Below are 21,789 nucleotides of genomic sequence, written 5' to 3' on the forward strand. Positions count from 1 at the left end.
ATTAAGCACATGAGATGCTGCACTGAAGAGTCTCGCACCGCTGACATGCTTTGTCGTTGATGGGGAGACACGTGATATAACAGCTCCAGCGTGAGTGAAACCTAACCTGTGCTGCGCCAGGATATGATGGGCGGGGCGGGGCATTTTCGGCGTGTTTTTTTATTCCGGCCCGAAATAAAAATGGCCTTTTCGGCCGAAAATTTTCGGTGGCCGAAATTTCGGTGCACCTCTAATTGTGAGGTATGGTGGAGGGAGCAACATGGTTCGGGGCTGCTTTGCTGCCTCTGGACCTGTACTGATTGCCACTGTGGAGAGGAAACGAATTCTCAATTTTGTCAAGGTATCCTACAGGATAATTGTCAGGGTGGCTGTCTGCAAGCTAAAGCTCAGAACCAGCTGGGTGATGCAGGAGGACAATGGCCCAAAACATCAAACTAAATCTACTAGAGAATGGCTCCTGAGACACCATATCTGCCTTTTGGAGTGGCCCAGTCAGAGCCAAGACCTCAAATCAATAGAGATGCTGTGGAATGACCTCAAGAGATCCGTTCAGACCAAACTTCTAAGAACATGGCTGAGCTGTTCCGTGAGGAAGAATGGTCCAAAATTCCTCCTGAACATTGTGCAGGTATAATCCATAGCATTAGGATTTTTCTGTTGGTCTGTTTAAAGGAAGGAGGGGCTGCTCCTCTCTCTCTCTCTCTCACACACACACACACACACACACACACACACACAGTCAGCTGTGTATTTACTGTGTCTGCACATGGTGCTTGTAATACTAATGCTTGAGGTATGAAGACAAACATTTAAACAATCACAGACAACTGCTATGCACGCATGCACCCCTCCAGCCTTGCATTTCTGGTACTTGATTTTAGTACTGAGGGGGTGCTGAAATTCAGCTCCTGGAATGCACCTTCAGGGTGGGCTCACCATAGTGGAAACAAACACAGAAACCATGATGAGCATTACTGTGACGTTTCGGAAGGTTCCTTTAATGGAAAAACCCCTATAGTCTGCCTTCTTCCTATGTGCTTCAAAAGCAAAGGGAATTAATAGGACCTAAAGCTTACTATTACAATTTCTCTCAATAGCTGTGGCCAAGTTATCAGTTTAGCAGAAGTTAGAGTATAAAGGCTGCAGTCACTTCAGAAAAGACTCCCATCCCTACATTTCATGTACAATTTTTCTGTTGTAATTTCATGTTGGACTTGAAAAAAAGTGCTTGGAATAAATAAATAAAACTGATCTATTTTGACCAAAAGGACACATACAATTGATGGATGTTAAAATTGTAGACAAGTATTTGTTGAAATGTGTTAGATAATTATTATAAAAGGAAAGACTAAGAAGTGCTCTAATGTTGCGGAAAAAACTAACTGCAGAGAACATCAAACTTGATTTAAAAACCATTTGATTATTGAGACAAAACGGAAATGTAGAAGAAGAAAATGTAGAAGAAAGAGCAATAGGCTACATTACACTGATAGGCTAATTAAAGTACAAGAATATTCTGCAGACTATCTATAATGCAGAGATATTAATAGGATTACCAGCGCACACAGGTTCATCAGCTAAACAATTATTTATATATGTAGATTATCTAGACATCTCTTGTGCGCGCTAGAATTTCTTTTATTTTGTAAATGTACCGTTACTGTAAGTTGTATGAGCATAGAGCTGTGCACACAATTAGGCTACTACTTACATATTTACTTGACATGTCTTACTACACACTGAGCCACCATATCAAAGCGGTGGACATGCAGTCATGGTGACATTAAGGATTTAAATGGGATGCTTCAGTGTTTAATTTTTCAGCCATTTTACCATACATCTATCTGCATTTTGCAGTTTCTCTTGTGTAGTTATGTGCAAATAAAATGTGTAAATTTTTCATTGCACTCCTGCAGAAGCTCTCCCTCTGCTGCCGTGATGGACTATGCTCCTTAGACATTTGCGTGCAGCCAATCAGAAGATCATGGTTTCAGCTAGTCTAGTCACTGAGGCCAAGAGCACGCACTGATCTTGTATGACTGAATCCAGTTTTTCTAATCCACCACATAGGTGGGGGTTGAAGAACTAAAAAAAAATCCAGATAACCTTAGCTGGCATTTAGAAAATCCAGGTGTTTTCATATGATCTGGGATCTGTTTAGTGATGTACAAAGAACACCTCAATGGACTCTTGCAAAAGAACAACTATCAGGACAATCTGTCTCCGAGTCTGACTGAATGTAAAGAAAGAATGGCCATAAAGACCAGCTACTGTGGCTACCTTTTTCAGCATGCATCTTTTTCTCACATCTTAGTTGAGAGATGCAAGGGGGAGAGGGCCCAAGGAAGGCAAGACTTACAGAGTTAATTCACAACCACTGACCAGAACGTTTTGAATCTGGAAGTGTAAATTGCCCCCTAGATATGGTCTAATGACTGTTGGTCCAACCTAGTTAATTTGTTTTGGGCCCGTTTGCAGTTGTTTCGCACCTATTTTTATGCATTTTCTTTTAAAATTTTTGCATCTCCCGGTAATTATATAGGGTCTATTTTTTTGTAGATTTTTATTGTAAATTTGCCGTTTATGGTCTTTTCTGTCACATTTTAATCATTTTGTCTCGCTTTTTAGTGATTTGGTACATCTTCGTGGTTGTTTTGCATCTGTAGATATGTGATTGACATTTCAAATGAAAAGATTAATAGTCCCTTCACAGTTCTCAGGTCTATGGCCCAGGGGGCCTCTGCCTAGTTGGCCTGTTCAGTGAGCCATCCATGGTCAAGAGCCATGATAATGTCTGCCGTCAAAATTAAATCTGTCCAAAGGGCCATTTGCTTTAAAAAAAAAAAGTTAGGGTGAAGCAGAAAGGTTTCTTCAAGAAGCCATCTACTGAAGTAAAGGGTAGTGACTGGGATGCACTGTTTAAGGTACTGGTGAGAATATGAAAAAGACTATTATTTAAAGTTTATCAGCCATTAAACAGTAAACAACTGTAACAGGATTTTACAACTAGAATATTATCACAGTGGCAACTATTTTATCTGGATGCTAATTGCATAAAACCAAAGGTTGTGTGGAAAATACAATTAATCAATTTGTAAGATTTTGGAATGCGTTGAAAACGACCAATAATCAACTGCAGAATTTGTAAGTCACACAATCAGTATAACATTTTCTACTGGGCAGGGCCAATGACTGTTAACCAGTGTGCAATGTAAAGGAGCACATGGTTCGTAGTCCTCTGTGATCTTGGCCTTCGTCGACAACATTTCTAAATCTACACAGTAGCACCTACCGTCTCCTCAAAGTACCAGAATTATATTGAAATGCCAGATCTCTGGTTATACTCAGAGCTAACAGGTAAAGGTTGGCGTTAAGGCTACCTACAAACCCGGTTGGCTTTTACGGTCAAGCTAGTAATATATGTAACGCTAACTGGCCAACAACAAAGAAATGACAATGTAACAAGTCAGCAAAATGAAGGTGATGCGGAACAATTAACTAAAACACAATGGGAAATGATCTTCGCTTGAGTGCGACATGCCCAACACGAACTAACAGCTAAACTGAGTAAAACTAGCGTGACAAAGACTGAGGCAGCATCCACTCCTGAAGTAACACTAGCTCGGAAGCTAAGCACGTTAGTGCCCATGCGGTCCCACTGCCGGCCGCTGTCGCACAAACTAAAGCAACGTTCCTGCTCACATCACTCGTATAACGTTAAACTTGCAACACTAGCCATCGCATTAAATTGCCCAACAAATAGATTAGCAGTTAAATTGACTGTGGTGAATGCGCGGTGAAGACAGATGCTTCTCCTAAATAGCATTAATGTTAGCTAAGTTAAGATGGATGCATCACTGACTGGTACATGTTAACTACAAGACCAAACATTAAGACTGCATGACAATTCGTAACATGTTTCTCGGAATAATTAAAACATTCTAAATGAGATAAAGGTAAATGAAAGGAATTTACTGGGTTTCCTAAGGTAAGACCTTCGCATTACCTCCATCACTTCTGCTTGCGCCGCCATTTCGATTTTCTGCCTGCCTGGTTGGATGCTAGCTAGTTACGTGTGTTGGACCGAAGCTTCCCTAACTCCGCCCACGACGGCAAGTTGATTGGACCAGAGTACAGACGTCGTCTCCATTGTAATGGCGCCATGCTCTTCTTCTGTCGTCTTCGTCTTCTTCTTCTTCTGTTCGCGTCGTCTTCTTCTTCTGTCTTCTTCTTCTTCTGTCTTCTCCCTCTGTTTGTTTTAATGGCGGTTGGCAACCAGCTTTAGGTGCATTACCGCCACCTTTCAGACTGGAGTGTGGATCAGAACGGCCCCCGCCTACTACCACATCAAAATAACCCACTCAGTTCACCTTATATTATCTTGTTAAAAAGCTACATCAGAAATGTAAACTTCACATTAGGCATCATTAGATGAGCTGGTGGTTTTATTTACATCATATTTACTCTGCAAAATAAGTGCTGAAAAGATTCAGTCGGAAGATCGATTATTCTTGTGAGTTCAGTAAATTGTATAAAAGTAGATATTTCATCTGTTTTTCACTGTGTTTATTCTAATTTGTTTTGGGAATATATGCATACCTTTATTAAACAAAACATAACAAGTGATGTACAAATAGATATATTTAATAATGTTGTATTATGTGGATGATGTAATGAGTATTACTCATAACTTTAGGCAAATTTTACATCCACAAATTGAGATGGACTGGCTCAAAGCCCTGCTTTCATCATTTTATTGTTGAACATAAACAATATGGCACTTTAATTAAAAATGTGAAGAGCAAAAGAGAAACAAAGACCTTCAGTATTTTGACTGGGTATAACTTAATTTAAAATACATGAAATAGAAAAAGTAAACTTTAATTCATGCATTTAAGAGACTCTAGGCTCCCCTTGCCTGTACAAGGTTTTTCTATTTGTATGAATCCTGTTTTTTTTGTTTTGTTTTTTTGATGCACTGTTGCAGTGTTTAATGTTTGTATCTCTTTGTTGGATGGTGGTTGTAATCCTAGCTTTTCCTACCCTATGTCATAGTGGTCTTGAGTAGAATACGGTGTGGTTTAGAAAACCCAGTTATTTATGTCTTTAACTCAACTAAACAGTGACGTGGGTTTTGGGACAATGAGGACTGAACAACCTAACACTTCTCTGTTCAAATATCCCCAGCACTGGATATAAATGTACTGTTAGTGACCGTTGACCTTTTTGTCAAGCAAAAGCTCTTTTTCCAATTTTTAAAATGAATATTTTGTCAAACATGACTGACAGACATTACACAAAACTCTGGTGTCATCCAAAAACACCAAATAATCAAAACAGTCATGTGTTACCTGGCTTGAAGGCTGGGATTTCTGATATGTGGATGTAGACCTGTACAGAGAACATCTCATAAAGTCAAATAGAAAATGATATTATTGATACATGCCCACAGCCCCAAAACAAATGTAATGGAACTAGTATCCCTTTGTTGTAATAAGCCTGTTTCCCTTATACTCAATTTCATGTCTTTGAAAACTAAGTCCTGGCTGACCAATCAGTTATGAGGAAAATTAATTTGGAGCCAGATCTAAATGCAGCAGAAGGTTCTAGCACAACCTCACCCATTGTCAAGGTGCAAAGACAAAGAAAAAAAAACAAGCAGGAAAACAAAAGGTCCAGCAGTGTTTTGGGCAACTTTAATGAGAAGACAATGAGATTTGTTTTTTTGTTTTCTGACTTAATCTAAATGCCCATAGGTTACCATATATGCAGACTCATGGCGTTAAGAGGCACAGAATCCTCAGTGAGGGCTGTTCAAATCCATAATTCATCAAGTCCACATTGAGCCTTAATGGTGCATTAACTAAGATTTTACACAGTCTGATAAATCAAGTGTATATGGGACAGGATGTGATGTCTATCCACAATACTAATCCCCCTCTTTAACAGTCTTCTGCCTACACTCCTTCTGTTATTCCAGCTTCTCTAGCTTGTATTTTGAAAAGGTCCTTAGTTCCATAAATGTGCCCCACATGCCACCTAGTAAAGGTTATAAGAAGTGCTTTTTGAACAAGAAATAAAAAAAACAATGGTTGCTAGACACAGAAAGAGGGAGACAAAGATTTACTTGTTTATCAGCTGATGCTAGCTTTGGACTGGAGGCTGTGTTTGTCTGTTGCAACCAGGGATCTGCAGGAAATAATCTAAAATCTGCTTGGGGTGCAGACTTCGCTGAACAGTGCTCAAAAAATTACCCATAATCAATAGTAATATGGATGATGAAAAAAATAAACAGGTGAAATAGCCTAAAAGTAGCTTTTGTATTTGCTTTTTTCATTTTTATTGTATGCCTTTATTGTTGTAATATAAGTTAGGTTGGATATAGCACATACAGAGTATGAATACGCTGAATGATTTAAATGTCTTTCAATCAGCAAAATTACAAGATGAGGTTTGTCATCTGCGGTATGAGGATCCTCAGTTAAATTTCAGTCTACGTTCTAACCATGTAACATTAGTCACTGACATATACAGCACAGATTGGGGAGTAGCTTTTAGAATAGGCAACAGAAGAAATCTCTTGATACAGTTGGAAAAGAATGAAAGAACAAAAATAACAACGAACTGTTACATGCCAAAGACACAAGAGCAACATAAGCGCACAGAAAACAGACATTAACCCTCAAAATAACGGCCTGCCATCTAAAACATCAGGCCATAGATATTTTTGGCTTATCTGTGCCTTGGAACACTTTGTCAGAGAGTCAAAATATATTTTAAAGAAATTCATGAAGTATGAGGTCTGGTGAACAGTTTCTTTCCATTTTCACGTGAATGAATTACCTCTGAGGCATTTACTGTAATTTATACTTGTAGAAGAGGGTGGAGGTGGATTCAGCCAGGGCCTTACAGCTGTAGGATCGACCAATCAGCGACGGACTGCACTCGGCCGGAGGAAACGAACGTACACGTGCACGTCGACATCGCGCGCTCACGCTGCTGGTTGTGCTGTCACGAGCCTTATTCGAACCGCGGAGTGGGGGTTGGAGAAGTAGAAGGACATTAATTATACAGGACATCTTATTTACAACATTTGGTGGCTAATAATAAGAGCCAGGCTAGAATTTCATATTGCTGGTTAGCAGTTAAGACTCTTTGCTGAGTTATTCCGGTCAACCGGTGATGTATTCCTATATATATGTATACATATATCCTATGTGTATTGCTAGCCAACCAACCAACCAGTCAGTCAGCCAGCCAGCTAGCTAGCTGTTAAGCTAGCTTTACGGTGCGTGACTCGAAGTAACTTACTATTATATTCTCCGACGTTATTTTCATTAACACGTCTGACTGCATTCATCTTAGAAACGTACACACAGTGGGTGGTTTTATTATTAGTGAATTATTGTTGTAACCGTTAGCTGTAATGCGCGTCGCTTCATATCCTAGCTAACGTTATATACGGATTGAATGAAATAACGTTGGCTCGCTATAGCCAGCGGAAACTAGCTAGTTAACAGGGTAGGGATAACGTTAACTTATCCTGTTGTTGGTTGATCCACCGCCATCTAGCTAATCTAGCAAATGCTATCTGAGCTAGCCACCCACAAGCATACAGTGAGCTTGGTAGGTAATAGTAAATCTTAAAGTAGTAGTAGACAGTCGGACCTGCAAAGTAGCTAGCTACTGCTGAAGTTGGACATCTTCCACTCTAGTCCAGTGTGAAAAGCTGACCAGCGTCAGTTCATTTTTACGGACAAGGCCGGAGTGAGGACAGAAACCTGCAAAAATGCCGGCTGTCTCGAAAGGAGATGGGATGCGTGGATTGGCTGTTTTCATTTCGGATATTAGAAACTGTAAGTGACATTTACTTTTAACTTGTTTGCTAATTTGTTGTTTAACGCCAATAGTATCTGCTAATATTGTTCGTGGTGTCAGTGCTTGTAGCCTTTGATATGCTGTAGTGAAATGACGTGGGGGCAAATCAAACGGCGGTAGTCGTCAGCATGTGTCTTTTTTTAAATAGCACTAGCTGCTCGGTAGTGTAACAAGTTAATACCTGTCAGTATGTTGCTATTAATATGACCGTTTTACCACCACTTGGTGCAACAGAACCAGGGATCCGATGCTTGGATGCAGAAAACTAGGCCTTTTATTTTTGAGTGTTTGCGGTGTCGTTGGTCAAGCTGATATCGTAAAGGATCCTGAGAACTTGGCCGCTCATTAGACTGCGCATCCTGTCGCAATTCACTGACCATCTCTGTCCAGAGACAAAGATTAATGTTCCACTCCAGAGACATTTTAATATTCATATTTGTCTATAAAAAACTATCAGCTATAAACATTATATGGTCTAACACAGTTAAAAAAAAAAAAAAATTCAGTGAACTTCTGGAATGGGCCTCAACATTTGCCCCTCATTGTGCATTCCAGGACCTATGAATATTCAAGTATATGCAGATATGCCCACGGCCCCCCACCACCCACTGTGGATTCCCTCACATAGACTGGTGAACTCGATGTATTGATGAGATGCAGGAGTGAAAACTGAAGAGATGTAAAAGTTTGAGTCTCATTCATCCATAACATAGCAATACTATATAAAAGAGATATAAGTTGAATGTGCAAATGTATTTATAATTTGTCTGAGAGTTTGACATTATGTCTTTATTTTCTCAGTTGGTCCACCACTTAATCTATCAGGGAGAATCAATTATTAGCAGCAGGCTGTTTGCACGCGGTTCAGTAATTCTTTAGCATTAGTGAGCCAAACATAGAGTTTTAACTTGTTGATGCTCCAGCATGTCTACTACCATCCCATAATGTTTGACAGTATATCAGTATCTTTTCATTTTCTCACATGATCCGAAACGTAATCTAGGAAAGTTACCAGACAACCAAGAGCTTGCCTTGCTGTATTAGCAGCAGTCAAACGTATCTGTTAATATTATATTCCAACAACACCATGACTCTACACATCTAACGTATGGCTCATACCATCTCATAATGTTAAACAGTATGTCACTATATCTTATCTCATCTGACCCAAGATGTAGCGTTAATCTAATGTTAGTAATTAACACAGGAGCAAGCTATCAGCACTTGGTTCAACAGTGAGCCAAGCCTACTCTTCCTTGTCATGTATGTGTGCTTTGCTGTTAATACTGCAACAGCGGTAAGTGTCTCATACTGTTTTGTAATGTTTGATGGTATGTCAGTATCTTTTTATTTTTGCTTGAGACTAAGTTAACCGTTGGCATGAGGTTAACAGTCAGCTTTAGCAGTGAGCCAAATGTTTTTAATCACCTGATGTTATGTGAAATTTTGAGGTGATTATTTAATATGTTGACATTTCCACATTTTTGTACATTTTGTGTTTGTATATTTGACCCAACCTTTACTTAAAAATGTACCAATTTTCAAGTTGTACAATTGTAAGCAGAAGTTTTGCCACCCTCTGACAAATGACTATTTAGTTGATTTTTAATGTGAAAAGAAGTTGTTAAAAATTCAGCAGTAAACACACATTAGGGCTGCCGTCAATTAATCTGTCAAATAATTTACTGTTAAATCGATTAATAGTACATGGCCCAACAAACACACCATGTGCAAACCACATATTGTTATGAAAGAAGGCTTGAAAACAGTACATATACACACTGGCACCATCAGTCAACGTAGAATAAGCTCAGCCTAAACCTTTTCTCGTACAATTAGGCCCTGTTTAGACTTGGTTGTAAAATGCATCTTGAACACAAATGGACAGCCACTTTGTCATTGTCGCTGTGTCACTTCCGCTAAAAGGTAAAAAAGCCATGTGCACATTTATCACATTAGTCTGTAGCCAGACAAGCACCAGTAGTCTCCCAAACTAAAGGAAAAAATATGACAAGCATCAGATTTGTAGATGGATGTATTATAAAAGTTTTAAAATTCATTCATGTCATGTTTCTCTCCTTTTTTTTGTTTTGAGCATTGGCACACATCAAAACAACCACTTTTGTAGCAGGCAGAGGCCTTTATGGTTTTAATGAATTTAGTTACTACAAGAAAAAAAGGTATTAAAGCTCTCCCTGCTAACTTAATAAACAAATAGATAAAAGTTGCAGTAGCTTTGCCTTTTCTAGTAGTTTATTATTCAGAATAGTTCCCGTGTGTTTTCTCTTCAGGTGCTTGTGCATAGTGCTAGTGCTGCTGTGGTATGCAAATGAAACTTTCACAGCATACAGACCAACTTTTAGTTTTCTGATAATTTGTAGACCTTCCCATACTTTTGAAGCCTAAGGTCTTTGGAAATTTTTATACTGAACTTTTTTTGCCAATGAGTCATCTGCCAACTCTGCTGAAGCCAGCATAAAATTTTAAAACTGTAGCATGTACTCAAGCTGACCAGTGACTGGAGTCAAAAACAGCATGTATGCATGCAACGGTTCCATAGTAATATTCTTCTTTGGATTTGCTGGCAGTTGAAAACTAGCAAGTAGTGATAGTGAAGAATAACATTAGTTTAAATGAATGATTGAAACTCTTTAGAAGTCAAAGTTCATACAAATAAAACAAGAGATGCATCAATTAGAAATACTGATGTCAACACATGTTGACATAGACTAATCAACTTTATTGACCAATCATGACTGCCCTAACACACATAAGGAAAGAACCTTTGTTTAAATGTTAATGCACTATTACATTTTATTTCATGCATCGAAAAATCAGAAAAATTAAAATGGTAAGCTAATTGTGGCATGTATAAGAGGTTTGGCACCCTTCTGTTTGTCAAGTCTCATAGCATCATAAACTCATTTGGCCTTAATGGAGTCATTAGGACTTATAAGGTGGGTCATGGATTGCCATTATGAATTGTCAGCTGATGGCATTTATGGGTAGTGTTGTCAATGTCCTCTAGTCTCAGTACACACTACCAGATGCACATGCCCATTGAATTGAATTAGAAGGTGTGTCCAAACTTTTGACTGACAATGTTGTATTGTCACGACACCAAACATTGTACAAAACTGTGAGAAGAACTCAACAATTCTACAAGTAATCATTAGACTTCTCTCAACAAATCCAGTTTTTATTTATACTTGGAATCGGATCCAAAATGGTACTTGTTTCTGGAACCAAACCCTTCATCTTCCTATTTATCTATAAACAGTTTTTACTGTAGCTACCTACCATAGTGCCCCCAATAATTACTTTTTTTTTTTAAACAATGCACTCGGTAATTATTTATAATAACACTTTATTATACCATTAACTTAGCTGAGATGGTTAACTTTAGTGTTTGCGTTGTTTAGAACATATGGAAATATTTGTCTTTCTGTATTTCTTTTGTTCAGAGTGAGACTGGCTATTAGTGGAGATTTGGCCACTATCAGATTTATTTATTTTTTATTTTCACAGTAATCACTTAAACCTGTCAGGGCTAAGAAATGTCAGCACTTTCGAAGCTTGTAGTTACATTTTCTTCTCAAAACCTAAATGACTAGCCCTCAGCTGTGTTGTTGAAAATAACATCACTAGTTTTCAAAGTATTGTTCTGAAGTGATCATTTCACTGTTCTGATAATACAAAGTAAAATTCAGCAGGCCAGCTGTAAAAATCATCTTTCCATTTAGCTTTAGGTTTGCTGCAGTTGAACCATTTTTTTTTAAATCCTGGCAATGGTATTCTGTTGAAAGCTACCTAATTCTCATTTTACTCAGTACATACCACCATTCTTCCATGGTATATTCAGTGATCTTTAATGATCCAGAGTTTATGTCAGGTTGCAGAGCAAACCAGCTTTTGCACTAGCTATTACTCTTGCTCTGTCTAAGAGGCTTTAGCTGGGGAAACTAAACTGTCAGAGAACGTCAATGATCAGAGCAGTTATTGTTTCAGAGTGTATGATGTTACTGAATAGGTGCAAATAAAATTTCAGTCTAGTGGCACCGGTAGCCCTTCATTTGAGCTAGAAGAGATTTCCTCTTCACCCTTTTCAACCTTATTTCCTCTGTTTTTGGCAAAGGAGGCACATTTTTATGTTAGCACACATTATCTGAATTGGAAGAAAATTTGGGATGTGTAACTATAATAAAATGAATTCATAAAATATGCTAGATTTTATCCTGCAGTATCTAGAAGATGATCAAAGAGCACATCTTTAAGAACTCAAAAATACTGAGTTTTTTTTTTAGCCAGGTCCAAAATGTCCATATGTTAAATGCTGTCATTATACTTTTTCCTTTTCCCTGTCAGGTAAGAGCAAGGAAGCTGAGATCAAACGGATCAATAAAGAGCTGGCCAACATTCGCTCCAAGTTCAAAGGAGACAAGGCTCTGGATGGCTACAGCAAGAAGAAGTATGTCTGCAAGCTGCTTTTCATCTTCCTGCTTGGCCATGACATTGACTTTGGACACATGGAGGCAGTCAACCTGCTGAGCTCCAACAAGTACACAGAGAAGCAGATTGTAAGTCTTCTACTGGTTGTGCTGTATGTGTACAGCATCAGTTGATGGCGTTAGATTTTCTCACAGTCAGCGAAATAATTGTGTCCTGGTCATAGTTCATTTGTAAAATCCTCCTGCTGCTCTCATTGCTTTCAGCTGAAGAGTTGATTTAGCTTGGCAGTAGAGGAGGTTGTGCAGAATCATTATGGCTTAATAGAGGCCTGTGCTTGAAAAGCAGTACTTGAACAAATAGATGAAGCCAGTAATGTTACAGATTTCTGATAGGGGCTGAAGAATCTAACCATACATTCATTGCCGGTTTTTGACAGGCTAGTACTTAGAGCACCAAGCTTATTGATTGCTAGTTGTATGTTATGTGATCATGTTGCTATCATTGTTAGAACAGCAAATTAAACACTCTGCTCCTCCCATGTTGAACCACATCAGATCCAAGGTTTCTGACTGACAGTGTTGACAGAACTGGAGATCAGTGACCCATGAACCATCACCCACATACTGGCCTGAATTGCAAACCTTCAGAGTATCTTGTTCTGTATCAACCAGTAGACAGACTGGGTTTTAGGTCCAAACTTACTTGCTACGAGTTTTCAGTCTGTGTAAAATACAAAATTTTGAAGCATTGCTTGAATCATAACAGCCACAGACACAAAATATTATTTAAAAAAGAGTCTAACCTGTTTCAGTAGCTTTAAAAAGCATCCTGTGGTTCACACAGTGACCAACTGTGCTGGGGTATCCAATGTAATAATAAACTCTTAGTTTGTGACTTGCAGTCTGTTAGACATGGGGCGGAATAGAGGATAATGTCATGTCCACACTGACACTTTTGATTTTAATACATTTGATTTGAAATAATAAGCTTTAAGAAAGTTAGTTCTCTAACTGTAGGTGCAAACAAAATTTACTAGCAGTCCACACCTTTCATATGAGTCAAGTATAGATGGTCCCTTTGATTGCCATATAAAAGATATAACCATAGTTTAATGGCCTAGACATTAAAGCAACAACTGACTTTTTTTGTCTTCCACTATTTTCTCAGGAACAGGAAATGTTGAGTAAGCAGAATAATGTTGAGTCAGGATCTAAGTGGTGTGGCAGTTGACTGCTGTACCACCAAAGATAGAACTACGCCTCAGACAAGATCTTTCTATGTCTGTGCCTTGGAATGTGGACAGCATATAAGACTTTAGGACAGCAACCATAAACTAAATGTACTGGTGATAAGAGTTTTTGGAAGGTTTGACCCTGTGATTACTGTATATAAATGACCCAGTAAAATGTTTGACTGAATAATGGGCTTCTTTTGTTTTAAGACATGCAGTATATGAGATAGTAGGTAGGGCGGGCACTGGCACATGTCAGGGTCAAGGAGAAGCTGCTATTTATCACTTACATGTTCCACAGAGCTCAATGATAAAGAATCCCTGTGTTTGGGTTTGTTATTATATGGCTGCAAAAACACTATTGGCCTGCAGTAGTTTAAACTGACTGATTTGAGGAAAACATCTAATTAAATTTTATACTTATTTTTTAAAATAATAGTTGGTAATAAGTGAAGTTAGTTAAACTAGACTAAACTAGAGGTGTAGGTTACAGGCTTTCTGCCTGACATAGCCAGACATGACCTACATTGTTATTTTTCAGAACAAATTACACCACAAAGAAACTGCACCACTTGCCATGTCAGTGGAACTGTAGTGTATACTATGTTCTCAGTTTTTATGTAATTTGAAGTGAATTGGTTTGAATAAATAATGTTTGTGAAATTCTGAGCCTTGGTTTTGTCTAAAAACTTGGTCTGTAGTTGTAATTCTAAATGGATTAAATTGCCATTTTGCCCATCAGTCTACATTTAACAACCCATACCCACAATCCACAAAGTGAAAACATGTTTTTAGATTTTATTTTTTCAAATGTTTTTGTGCCACCTACTGGTTAATGCGGAATTAGCCTGAAACTTCACGCAGATCCAGTCAGCATAGGCCCCATGATATGACTGCAGTGATTAAGGGTAGATGTGACGTATGCTGGCATCAGGTGAAGTTAATCTACCCCAGTGAGGGTACAAACCTTTCAGTATACCGTAAGTCAGAAGAATTCAACAAGAACTGTTATAGGACTGTGTGATACTATACTATATTAGTTTGAGCTAGGTCAACCTAATAAACTGGACACTGAATATATACAGTATTATCATCAACACTATGATTATAGTACTTTGTTTTCCTTCTATATGTTTTAATGCCTCTTCTGTTTTTAAATTTCCTCTCTTCATGTCCGGTACTCCAGGGCTACCTGTTCATCTCAGTACTGGTAAACAGCAACAGTGAGCTGATCCGTTTGATCAACAATGCTATCAAAAATGACCTGTCCAGCCGCAACCCCACCTTCATGTGCCTGGCGCTTCACTGTATTGCAAATGTGGGAAGCCGCGAGATGGCTGAGGCCTTTGCTAGTGAGATCCCTCGGATCCTGGTTGCTGGGTGAGTGTGACTTGTGCTTTGTAGTGTTGAAGATGAATAAATTTATCTTCAGCTGTGCTGATTTTATTTTTATGTATTGCTGTGAACCATGTCACCAAAGACAGTTTTCTGTCATGTTACTTGACATCACTGACTTTATTTAACTGCTGTTAATGTGACTGATGCACCACAGCGATACAATGGACAGTGTGAAACAATCAGCTGCGCTGTGTCTGCTGCGGCTCTATAAGACTTCTCCTGACTTGGTGCTGATGGGTGAGTGGACGTCCCGCGTGGTGCACCTGCTCAACGACCAACACATGGTGAGAGTACATTCCAGACCCTTAGACACCAGGAAAGTAGTTACATTATTATTATCTGCTACTGAGATGAAACTACAGGCAGACATCCTAGAACGTTGCTCTTTTGGGGGCTGATGCTTACTGTCTGACTGAACTTAAAGCAAGAGCAGCAACAGTTTAACAGTGTGAGCAGAGTCGCGTTCTTTGTCTCTTTTAGTGGCTTTTAAGGGGTAAACATACCTGTCTAAATTCTGTGTAGACCCGACTTTAACAGATGTAGACTGGCACTCAGTGGAAGTGATGAAAAATACTGTATTGCATTTATACAAAATATATGTATGAAACAATATTTTCTCAGTGTCGAGCTATTCAATTCAACTTTATTTACCATGCATAAAAATATGCAAGTGATGGAGTTTAAGTATCTTGGAGTCTTGTTCACGAGTGAAGGTAAAATTGAGCAAGATCGACAGGTGGATAGGCGCATCATAAGTAGTAATGCAGACCACTGTGGTGAAGAAGGAACTGAGCTGAGAGGCAATCTCTCAATTTACAGGTCAGTCTATGCTCCAGCCCTAACTGATGGTCACGAGCTGTGGGTAGTGATTTCAAACAATATGATCGCAAATACTAGTGGCCGAAATTATTTTCCTTTCGAAGGGTGGCTGGAATTGGCCTTTTAGATGGGATGTGGAGTTCGGACATCCAGAAGGGGCTCGAAGTAGAACCATCACTCTTTCACATTGAAAGGAGCCAGTTGAGGTGGTTCAGGCATCTTATCAGGATGCCTCCAGGGCGCCTCCCTTTGGAGGTTTTCCAGGCATGTCCAACTGGTAGGAGACACCAGGGTAGACCCAGAACACGCTGGAGAGATTATATATCTCATCTGGCCTGGGAACGCCTCGGAATCCTGCCAGAGGAGCTGGAAAACTTTGCCAGGGAGAAGGATGTCTGGATTACCTTGGTGAACCTGTTGGCACTGTGATCTGATTTTGTATTAGTGGAATAAAGTGGAGGGATGGATGGAAAAATATGTGAGGAAGTTGTCTTGGTGTATGCATTCACACATAAAAAAACAACACAATTACTCGGTCACAAGCACAATTTAAATACCAACAAATGTAATTTAAAAACTGAAAACCAGGTGCAAAGAACATTTCATAAGACCATCTTAAAGTTAAAGGACTAAAACCTTTAAGTGCCAAAGGCTTGCCGTTTAGCAACCAAGTAGTCTTTGGGTATGTGTTCTTCCTAATCATTCTGTTTTAAAACTGAGCTCCCTGAACCTTCTCCCTGAGAGCAATCTCTGAAATACTGAGGCAGCTGAGTGAGTGACATCACTGATAATATTCACTGCCTTTTGCTTAAAATGAGATTATTAAATAGAAGAGATGGAGGGAGAGATTGGCCTATGATTTTTGTTGCAGTCTTGACCACTCTCTCTAAGACCTGTGTTTTTCCAGAGGTTGTACTGCTACCCCAAGTAGTACTTGAGCACATTTTGGATGACAGCTGTGTAAAACTACACCATAGTGTTCTTCAAGGTGCCAAATTTCTTGAGCTTGCTCAAGAAATATAGCCTCTGATGGGCTCCCTTGACAACTCTCAATGTTACTTTCCTATGCTGATATAAAATGATCTAAACTACTTCACTAATGATATACAGGCATAAAATATGCACTCGAACGTTATATAATGAAGGAAGAAATTGTCAGACATAGAAATAAATTTCAGATGCTAAAAGATGGTCAGGGTACATGTAAGTGAAAGTCCCATGTAATACTTCAGTATCTCACCAGTGAGATTATTCATTCTTCTTTTTTGTGTGTCTGGTGTTTAGGGTGTGGTGACAGCAGCAATCTCGCTCATCACCTGTCTGAGCCAGAAAAATCCAGATGAGTTCAAGACCTGCGTTTCCCTGGCTGTTTCTCGACTCAGCAGAGTGAGTGTGTGTGCGTGTGTGTGTGTCATGAACAGTCAATAGGTGGTTTGCATATGACGTCATGCCACTGTGTTGCTGTAGAGTGAACTGCAGATTGAGGACAGGAAGTAGTTTTCTACATAGGTAGTACTATTACAAGCTCTCAAAATGCCAGTAGTTTGTGTTATTTACAAGTCATCAACTCAATTACACCGGCAAAGCTTTTATTGGCTACCAAAAGTAGTTGTTCATAAGGAGGGAAATGCAAGAAAACACTGTTTCCCTTACCGCCCCATCAGTGGTCAGGGCTACGATAAGGTTAGATTCACATTGCTACGGTAAGTTACTAAGCAGAAACAGCTCAACGAGGGAACACACTTTGACACATTACTGACAAAATGGCTTACAAAGATAGGGTTTCCAGATAGATGTGTAGACCATTGCTAAGCCCATTACCAAGAGAGGGATGTCTCTGCACATCAGTACAGGGCAGAAAACAAAAAACACCTTTTGAAACAATGTTACAGCCAAGTCTGCAAAACATTTGAAGCCTGGTTTCAATGCTATGGTTCCAACACTGTAGATACTGTGCATTTCTGGGCTTCCTTTATATATTAGGTAGCATTTTCCTGAGAATTTAGTGTCTTTAATGGGTTAAGTTTTGACTGACCATAATAAAACTAAAGAATTCTCTTGGTTCTTCAGATTGTATCGTCAGCCTCCACTGACCTGCAGGATTATACCTACTACTTTGTGCCAGCGCCATGGCTCTCCTGTAAGCTGCTGCGCCTGCTGCAGTGCTACCCACCACCAGAAGATGGTGCTGTCAAAGGACGTCTAGTAGAGTGTTTGGAGACCATCCTCAATAAGGCCCAGGAGCCACCCAAGTCCAAGAAGGTGCAGCACTCCAATGCCAAGAATGCAATCTTGTTTGAGGCTATCTCACTTATCATCCACTATGACAGGTGAGCATTTTGGACAGCAACATGACTTTCACAGTACAGCAAAATATACACAAAGGCAGCTGACAGACAATGAACAGTGACAGTGATTAAAGTGACAACTCAACAGTGTAACATTTTTAGAGTATCTGCTATGAAATAACTGATGGTTTTATTATTTAAAGAAGACATTGAATAAAATTTCTCTCAAAGCAGTTTAATTTAAAAAGATGGTTTTACTGAGTTATGTTCATAACATGTTCAGAAATGTTATTCCAGGATATCGTTAATTTGCTATGCCAAACATGGACATCATGCTACTTAGTGATTTGTATTCTTCATTATATTCAGTTTTCTTTTTTTGTCTTATTTAATCCTAGCTGTGGCCTCCTGGTATGCTTTTTCACATTTTGATATTTGAAATGTTTTACCAGGCCAGCAGTGAAGTAAGTTTTGATTTCTGTTCCGCAGTGAGCCAAACCTGCTTGTGCGTGCCTGTAACCAGCTGGGCCAGTTCCTGCAGCACAGAGAGACTAACCTGCGCTACCTGGCTCTGGAGAGCATGTGTACTCTGGCCAGTTCTGAGTTTTCCCATGAAGCTGTCAAGACGCACATTGAGACTGTCATCAATGCCCTCAAGGTGATGCCTCACCCTTTGAACTAAAGACAGTCTCTCAACAGACATGACATCTGAGTAATGTTTTGATTGAATTACTGAAGGATGTATGACACACTGGTCAGTAGCACAGGACCCTCTACCCACAGTTGTCACCTGTCACTAGGACTGTCTCTTCTCTCTTCCATTTTGCCAGTGTTTGTCTCTGTGTGTCTCTGCAGACTGAGAGGGATGTGAGTGTTCGACAGAGGGCAGCTGATCTTCTATATGCCATGTGTGATCGCAGCAATGCCAAGCAGATTGTAGCTGAGATGCTAAGCTACCTTGAGACGGCAGACTACTCCATCAGAGAGGAGATGGTAGGTGTGCCAAGAAAGATTTTGCAACATGTTTTCTTTTAACTCCATGTGACTGGTGTTGTGAGAATTGTTGAAGATGGTTTGTTTGCACTGTCTCCTTATTGTGTTCTTCAGCATCAAAAAACAATCCAAAATAAATCAAATCTGATTTACTTCACACAATTTTCCAAAACTGCACACCAAGTCATTGTGCTGTGATTTCATGTGTGTTCCTGATTTAGGTGCTGAAAGTGGCCATACTTGCAGAGAAGTATGCCATTGATTACTCCTGGTACGTGGACACCATTCTGAACCTGATCCGCATTGCTGGCGACTATGTCAGTGAAGAGGTGTGGTATCGTGTCATTCAGATTGTCATCAACCGAGATGATGTGCAAGGCTATGCCGCCAAGACAGTCTTTGAGGTACCACTATGTCAAATCTTAAAATGTAGTCTTTGACAGCAGCAGTAGATAAAAATGTTGCTCTCTAGCTGAGAGAGACACATGTTGATCATGATTGAGGAGGGTGCTTATCAAACACGATGCTTTATTGGTACCAACAAAAATATCTGTGGTGTATAAATATTACAAATGTTTGCTCAGATTTATAATTTTGTTTGGCTTAGTTTTTGATTGGATATTTCCTTATTGGAATAACTCTTTTGCCAGCTTGAGTCTTTGTATGGCTGTGTGTGTGTTATATACACGATACCAAAATACTGTTTTGGTATTAGACTTTGCGTCGGTGGAAGAAGGATGGATTACAGGTGTCATTCCAAATCTTAAAGGACTGTTTGCGTAACTACCAGAAGACTGTTGAAGAAGCTAAACGAGGATATTTGTCAAATATTATTGTATCTAACAGTCACAACCCGCGTGTTCTGTTTAAAACAATTGGGTCTGTGTTGGGCCCTCCACAGTCTACCTGTTTGGAAGCATCAGTTGAGAGTTTGTAATACATACCAGCTGACAAATGGATTTTGTGTACAAGTAAAGGTAAGACCATAAACTTTTATTATTTCTAGTTAGAAATAAGCTCAATTGGAATAAATTTTAACCTCAAATTAAATATGGGTCACGTTTGTGTGAAGAATGCTGATATGAGATATAAAACATAACGCATTGTCTGTTAACAGACAATTTGTATTTGTAAATCTGACTGTAAAAGAGTTAGTGCCTCACCAGCTGTCAACCTCACCGCACGTCACTGCAGATCACAGCATGAAGTGTAAACAAAGAAAGTTGAAACGCAGGTATTAATGATCTTCTGTATTCTGACGTTTCCCACTTATCAGGCATCACGCCAAGTTCCCACTGGCCAGACTGGTGTTTGGTTATTGTATATCAACCTGGAGTTATTTATACGTGATTTAATGAAGGGAAACGTGGACAGCCGTGCGTAATGGCAGTGCGCTCTGGTGCGGCACTTCTCAAATCGGAGGTTGTAGACATCACATACTGTATGTTCTGCTGCCTTTAGATGACTACAGGGCTTTAATGGACAGAAGAAGCTTTTCATGCAGTATAGAGGGCAGTACTGTACAGTACAGATACTGCATGGATCAGTCTTATTAATCCATAGATCAGAGGAGCTTTGCAGGGACACCATCTTTCCCACTAACTACAGTAAACGTTGTTTTTATTCAGGTATAAACATGGATTGGTCGGAGAGCGTTTGATTAAATGTTGATGTGCATTATAAAGATTATTCCGTAATTTCTGCGGAAAAGCGTGGCTTGTTAATAAATTCAGTGCCAGCAGAGTTAAGTTGCTTCAGAAAGACGCGGGTCTGAGACACGTATTGTTCTTCTTCAGCTCAGCAACACCCACAACCTCGTCACCCTCGGTGCACCCTGCGCGCTGTGCTTGGCACTAAAATACACAGATAAGCAAAGCAAATGTCAAGGCCTGGAAACGATCGGATTGCTGCTTTCACTCGTGAACTAAAGGCTTCTGTCTCCCTCTCTCACCAAAATAACAAAATAAACAAACAAAACGCAAATCATAAAAAGTTTCCAAAGAATATTTCCTTAGGCCGATTCATTTTGGGGAGGTTTAGCCTCCTCCCTCCCGCCTTTTAATAGCACCGCATATGTACATAATAATTAAGAATCTTAGATTTGAACCAGTCGTCACTAAGAGATACGGACCTAGTAGATACAATGGAGAAGCTCAACAGTTCGGTGCTAAAACTGACCAGTAAACTCTTGTGCTAATGTTTCTCTGAAGGAGAAGCTGGCACACTGTAATCCCAGAATTTGGTTTTAATTAAACCTTTGAGTGATCATTAATTATTCTTTTGTGTTTTGAAAGCCATCTCATTACTAAATCACATTAGTGGTTTGCACTACTCAGCTGAAATATACAATGATCATGTTAAGTGGAGAAAACCTAACAGAGCTGAGCACAGAGTCCTATCTCTTCAGTTAATAAAGTACTGTACACATAAATTTAAGATCTGTCAGAAGTTCAGACCTCAAAATTGCATTCTCACTAAAGACGTTTGGTGTACACTGGAAAACATGAGTTTTGGTCATTTCATGTTAATTCAACTTAAGAATGTAAAAAGAAAATTTCAGACCACTAAACCAATTACTTCCTCTTGGCTCTATTTTCAGGAAGCATTATGCGGATGATGTACAGATGTATTTGCCACTGAGGGGAAGGGACGCATCATCAGTTGCATCACTATTGTCATGTTTTGATGACGTTAGGAAGTGGATGACCTTAAACTTATTGAAGTTGAATGATA

The 21,789-nt window shown here is 39.3% G+C and overlaps 2 protein-coding genes across 7 annotated transcripts in view; one reads left to right on the forward strand and one right to left on the reverse strand.

Moving 5' to 3' along the window:
* Positions 1 to 4,198, reverse strand: part of prmt1 (protein arginine methyltransferase 1) — an 11,026-nt gene extending 6,828 nt beyond the window's left edge. The window contains exon 1 of one of the 2 annotated variants that reach the window (XM_020608287.1): positions 4,007 to 4,198. In XM_020608287.1, the coding sequence (XP_020463943.1) occupies positions 4,007 to 4,033 (27 nt within the window). In that variant the 5' untranslated portion in view covers positions 4,034 to 4,198. The remainder of the gene's footprint in view (positions 1 to 4,006) is intronic. The other variant, XM_020608286.1, reaches the window with a different exon arrangement.
* A 2,735-nt stretch (positions 4,199 to 6,933) lies between these two features.
* Positions 6,934 to 21,789, forward strand: part of ap2a1 (adaptor related protein complex 2 subunit alpha 1) — a 37,647-nt gene continuing 22,791 nt past the window's right edge. Inside the window, exons 1-10 of one of the 5 annotated variants that reach the window (XM_020608196.1) lie at positions 6,934 to 7,626; positions 7,716 to 7,856; positions 12,244 to 12,455; positions 14,745 to 14,938; positions 15,111 to 15,240; positions 17,060 to 17,161; positions 17,846 to 18,105; positions 18,553 to 18,721; positions 18,919 to 19,056; positions 19,278 to 19,460. In XM_020608196.1, the coding sequence (XP_020463852.1) occupies positions 7,790 to 7,856; positions 12,244 to 12,455; positions 14,745 to 14,938; positions 15,111 to 15,240; positions 17,060 to 17,161; positions 17,846 to 18,105; positions 18,553 to 18,721; positions 18,919 to 19,056; positions 19,278 to 19,460 (1,455 nt within the window). In that variant the 5' untranslated portion in view covers positions 6,934 to 7,626; positions 7,716 to 7,789. Of the gene's footprint in view, positions 7,857 to 12,243; positions 12,456 to 14,744; positions 14,939 to 15,110; positions 15,241 to 17,059; positions 17,162 to 17,845; positions 18,106 to 18,552; positions 18,722 to 18,918; positions 19,057 to 19,277; positions 19,461 to 21,789 lie in introns of all 5 variants that reach the window. The other 4 variants (XM_020608197.1, XM_020608198.1, XM_020608199.1 and 1 more) reach the window with 4 other exon arrangements.

This window comes from Monopterus albus, unplaced genomic scaffold, assembly GCF_001952655.1.
Source record: "Monopterus albus unplaced genomic scaffold, M_albus_1.0 scaffold92.1, whole genome shotgun sequence".
In the NCBI taxonomy this organism is placed as follows: Eukaryota; Metazoa; Chordata; class Actinopteri; order Synbranchiformes; family Synbranchidae; genus Monopterus; species Monopterus albus.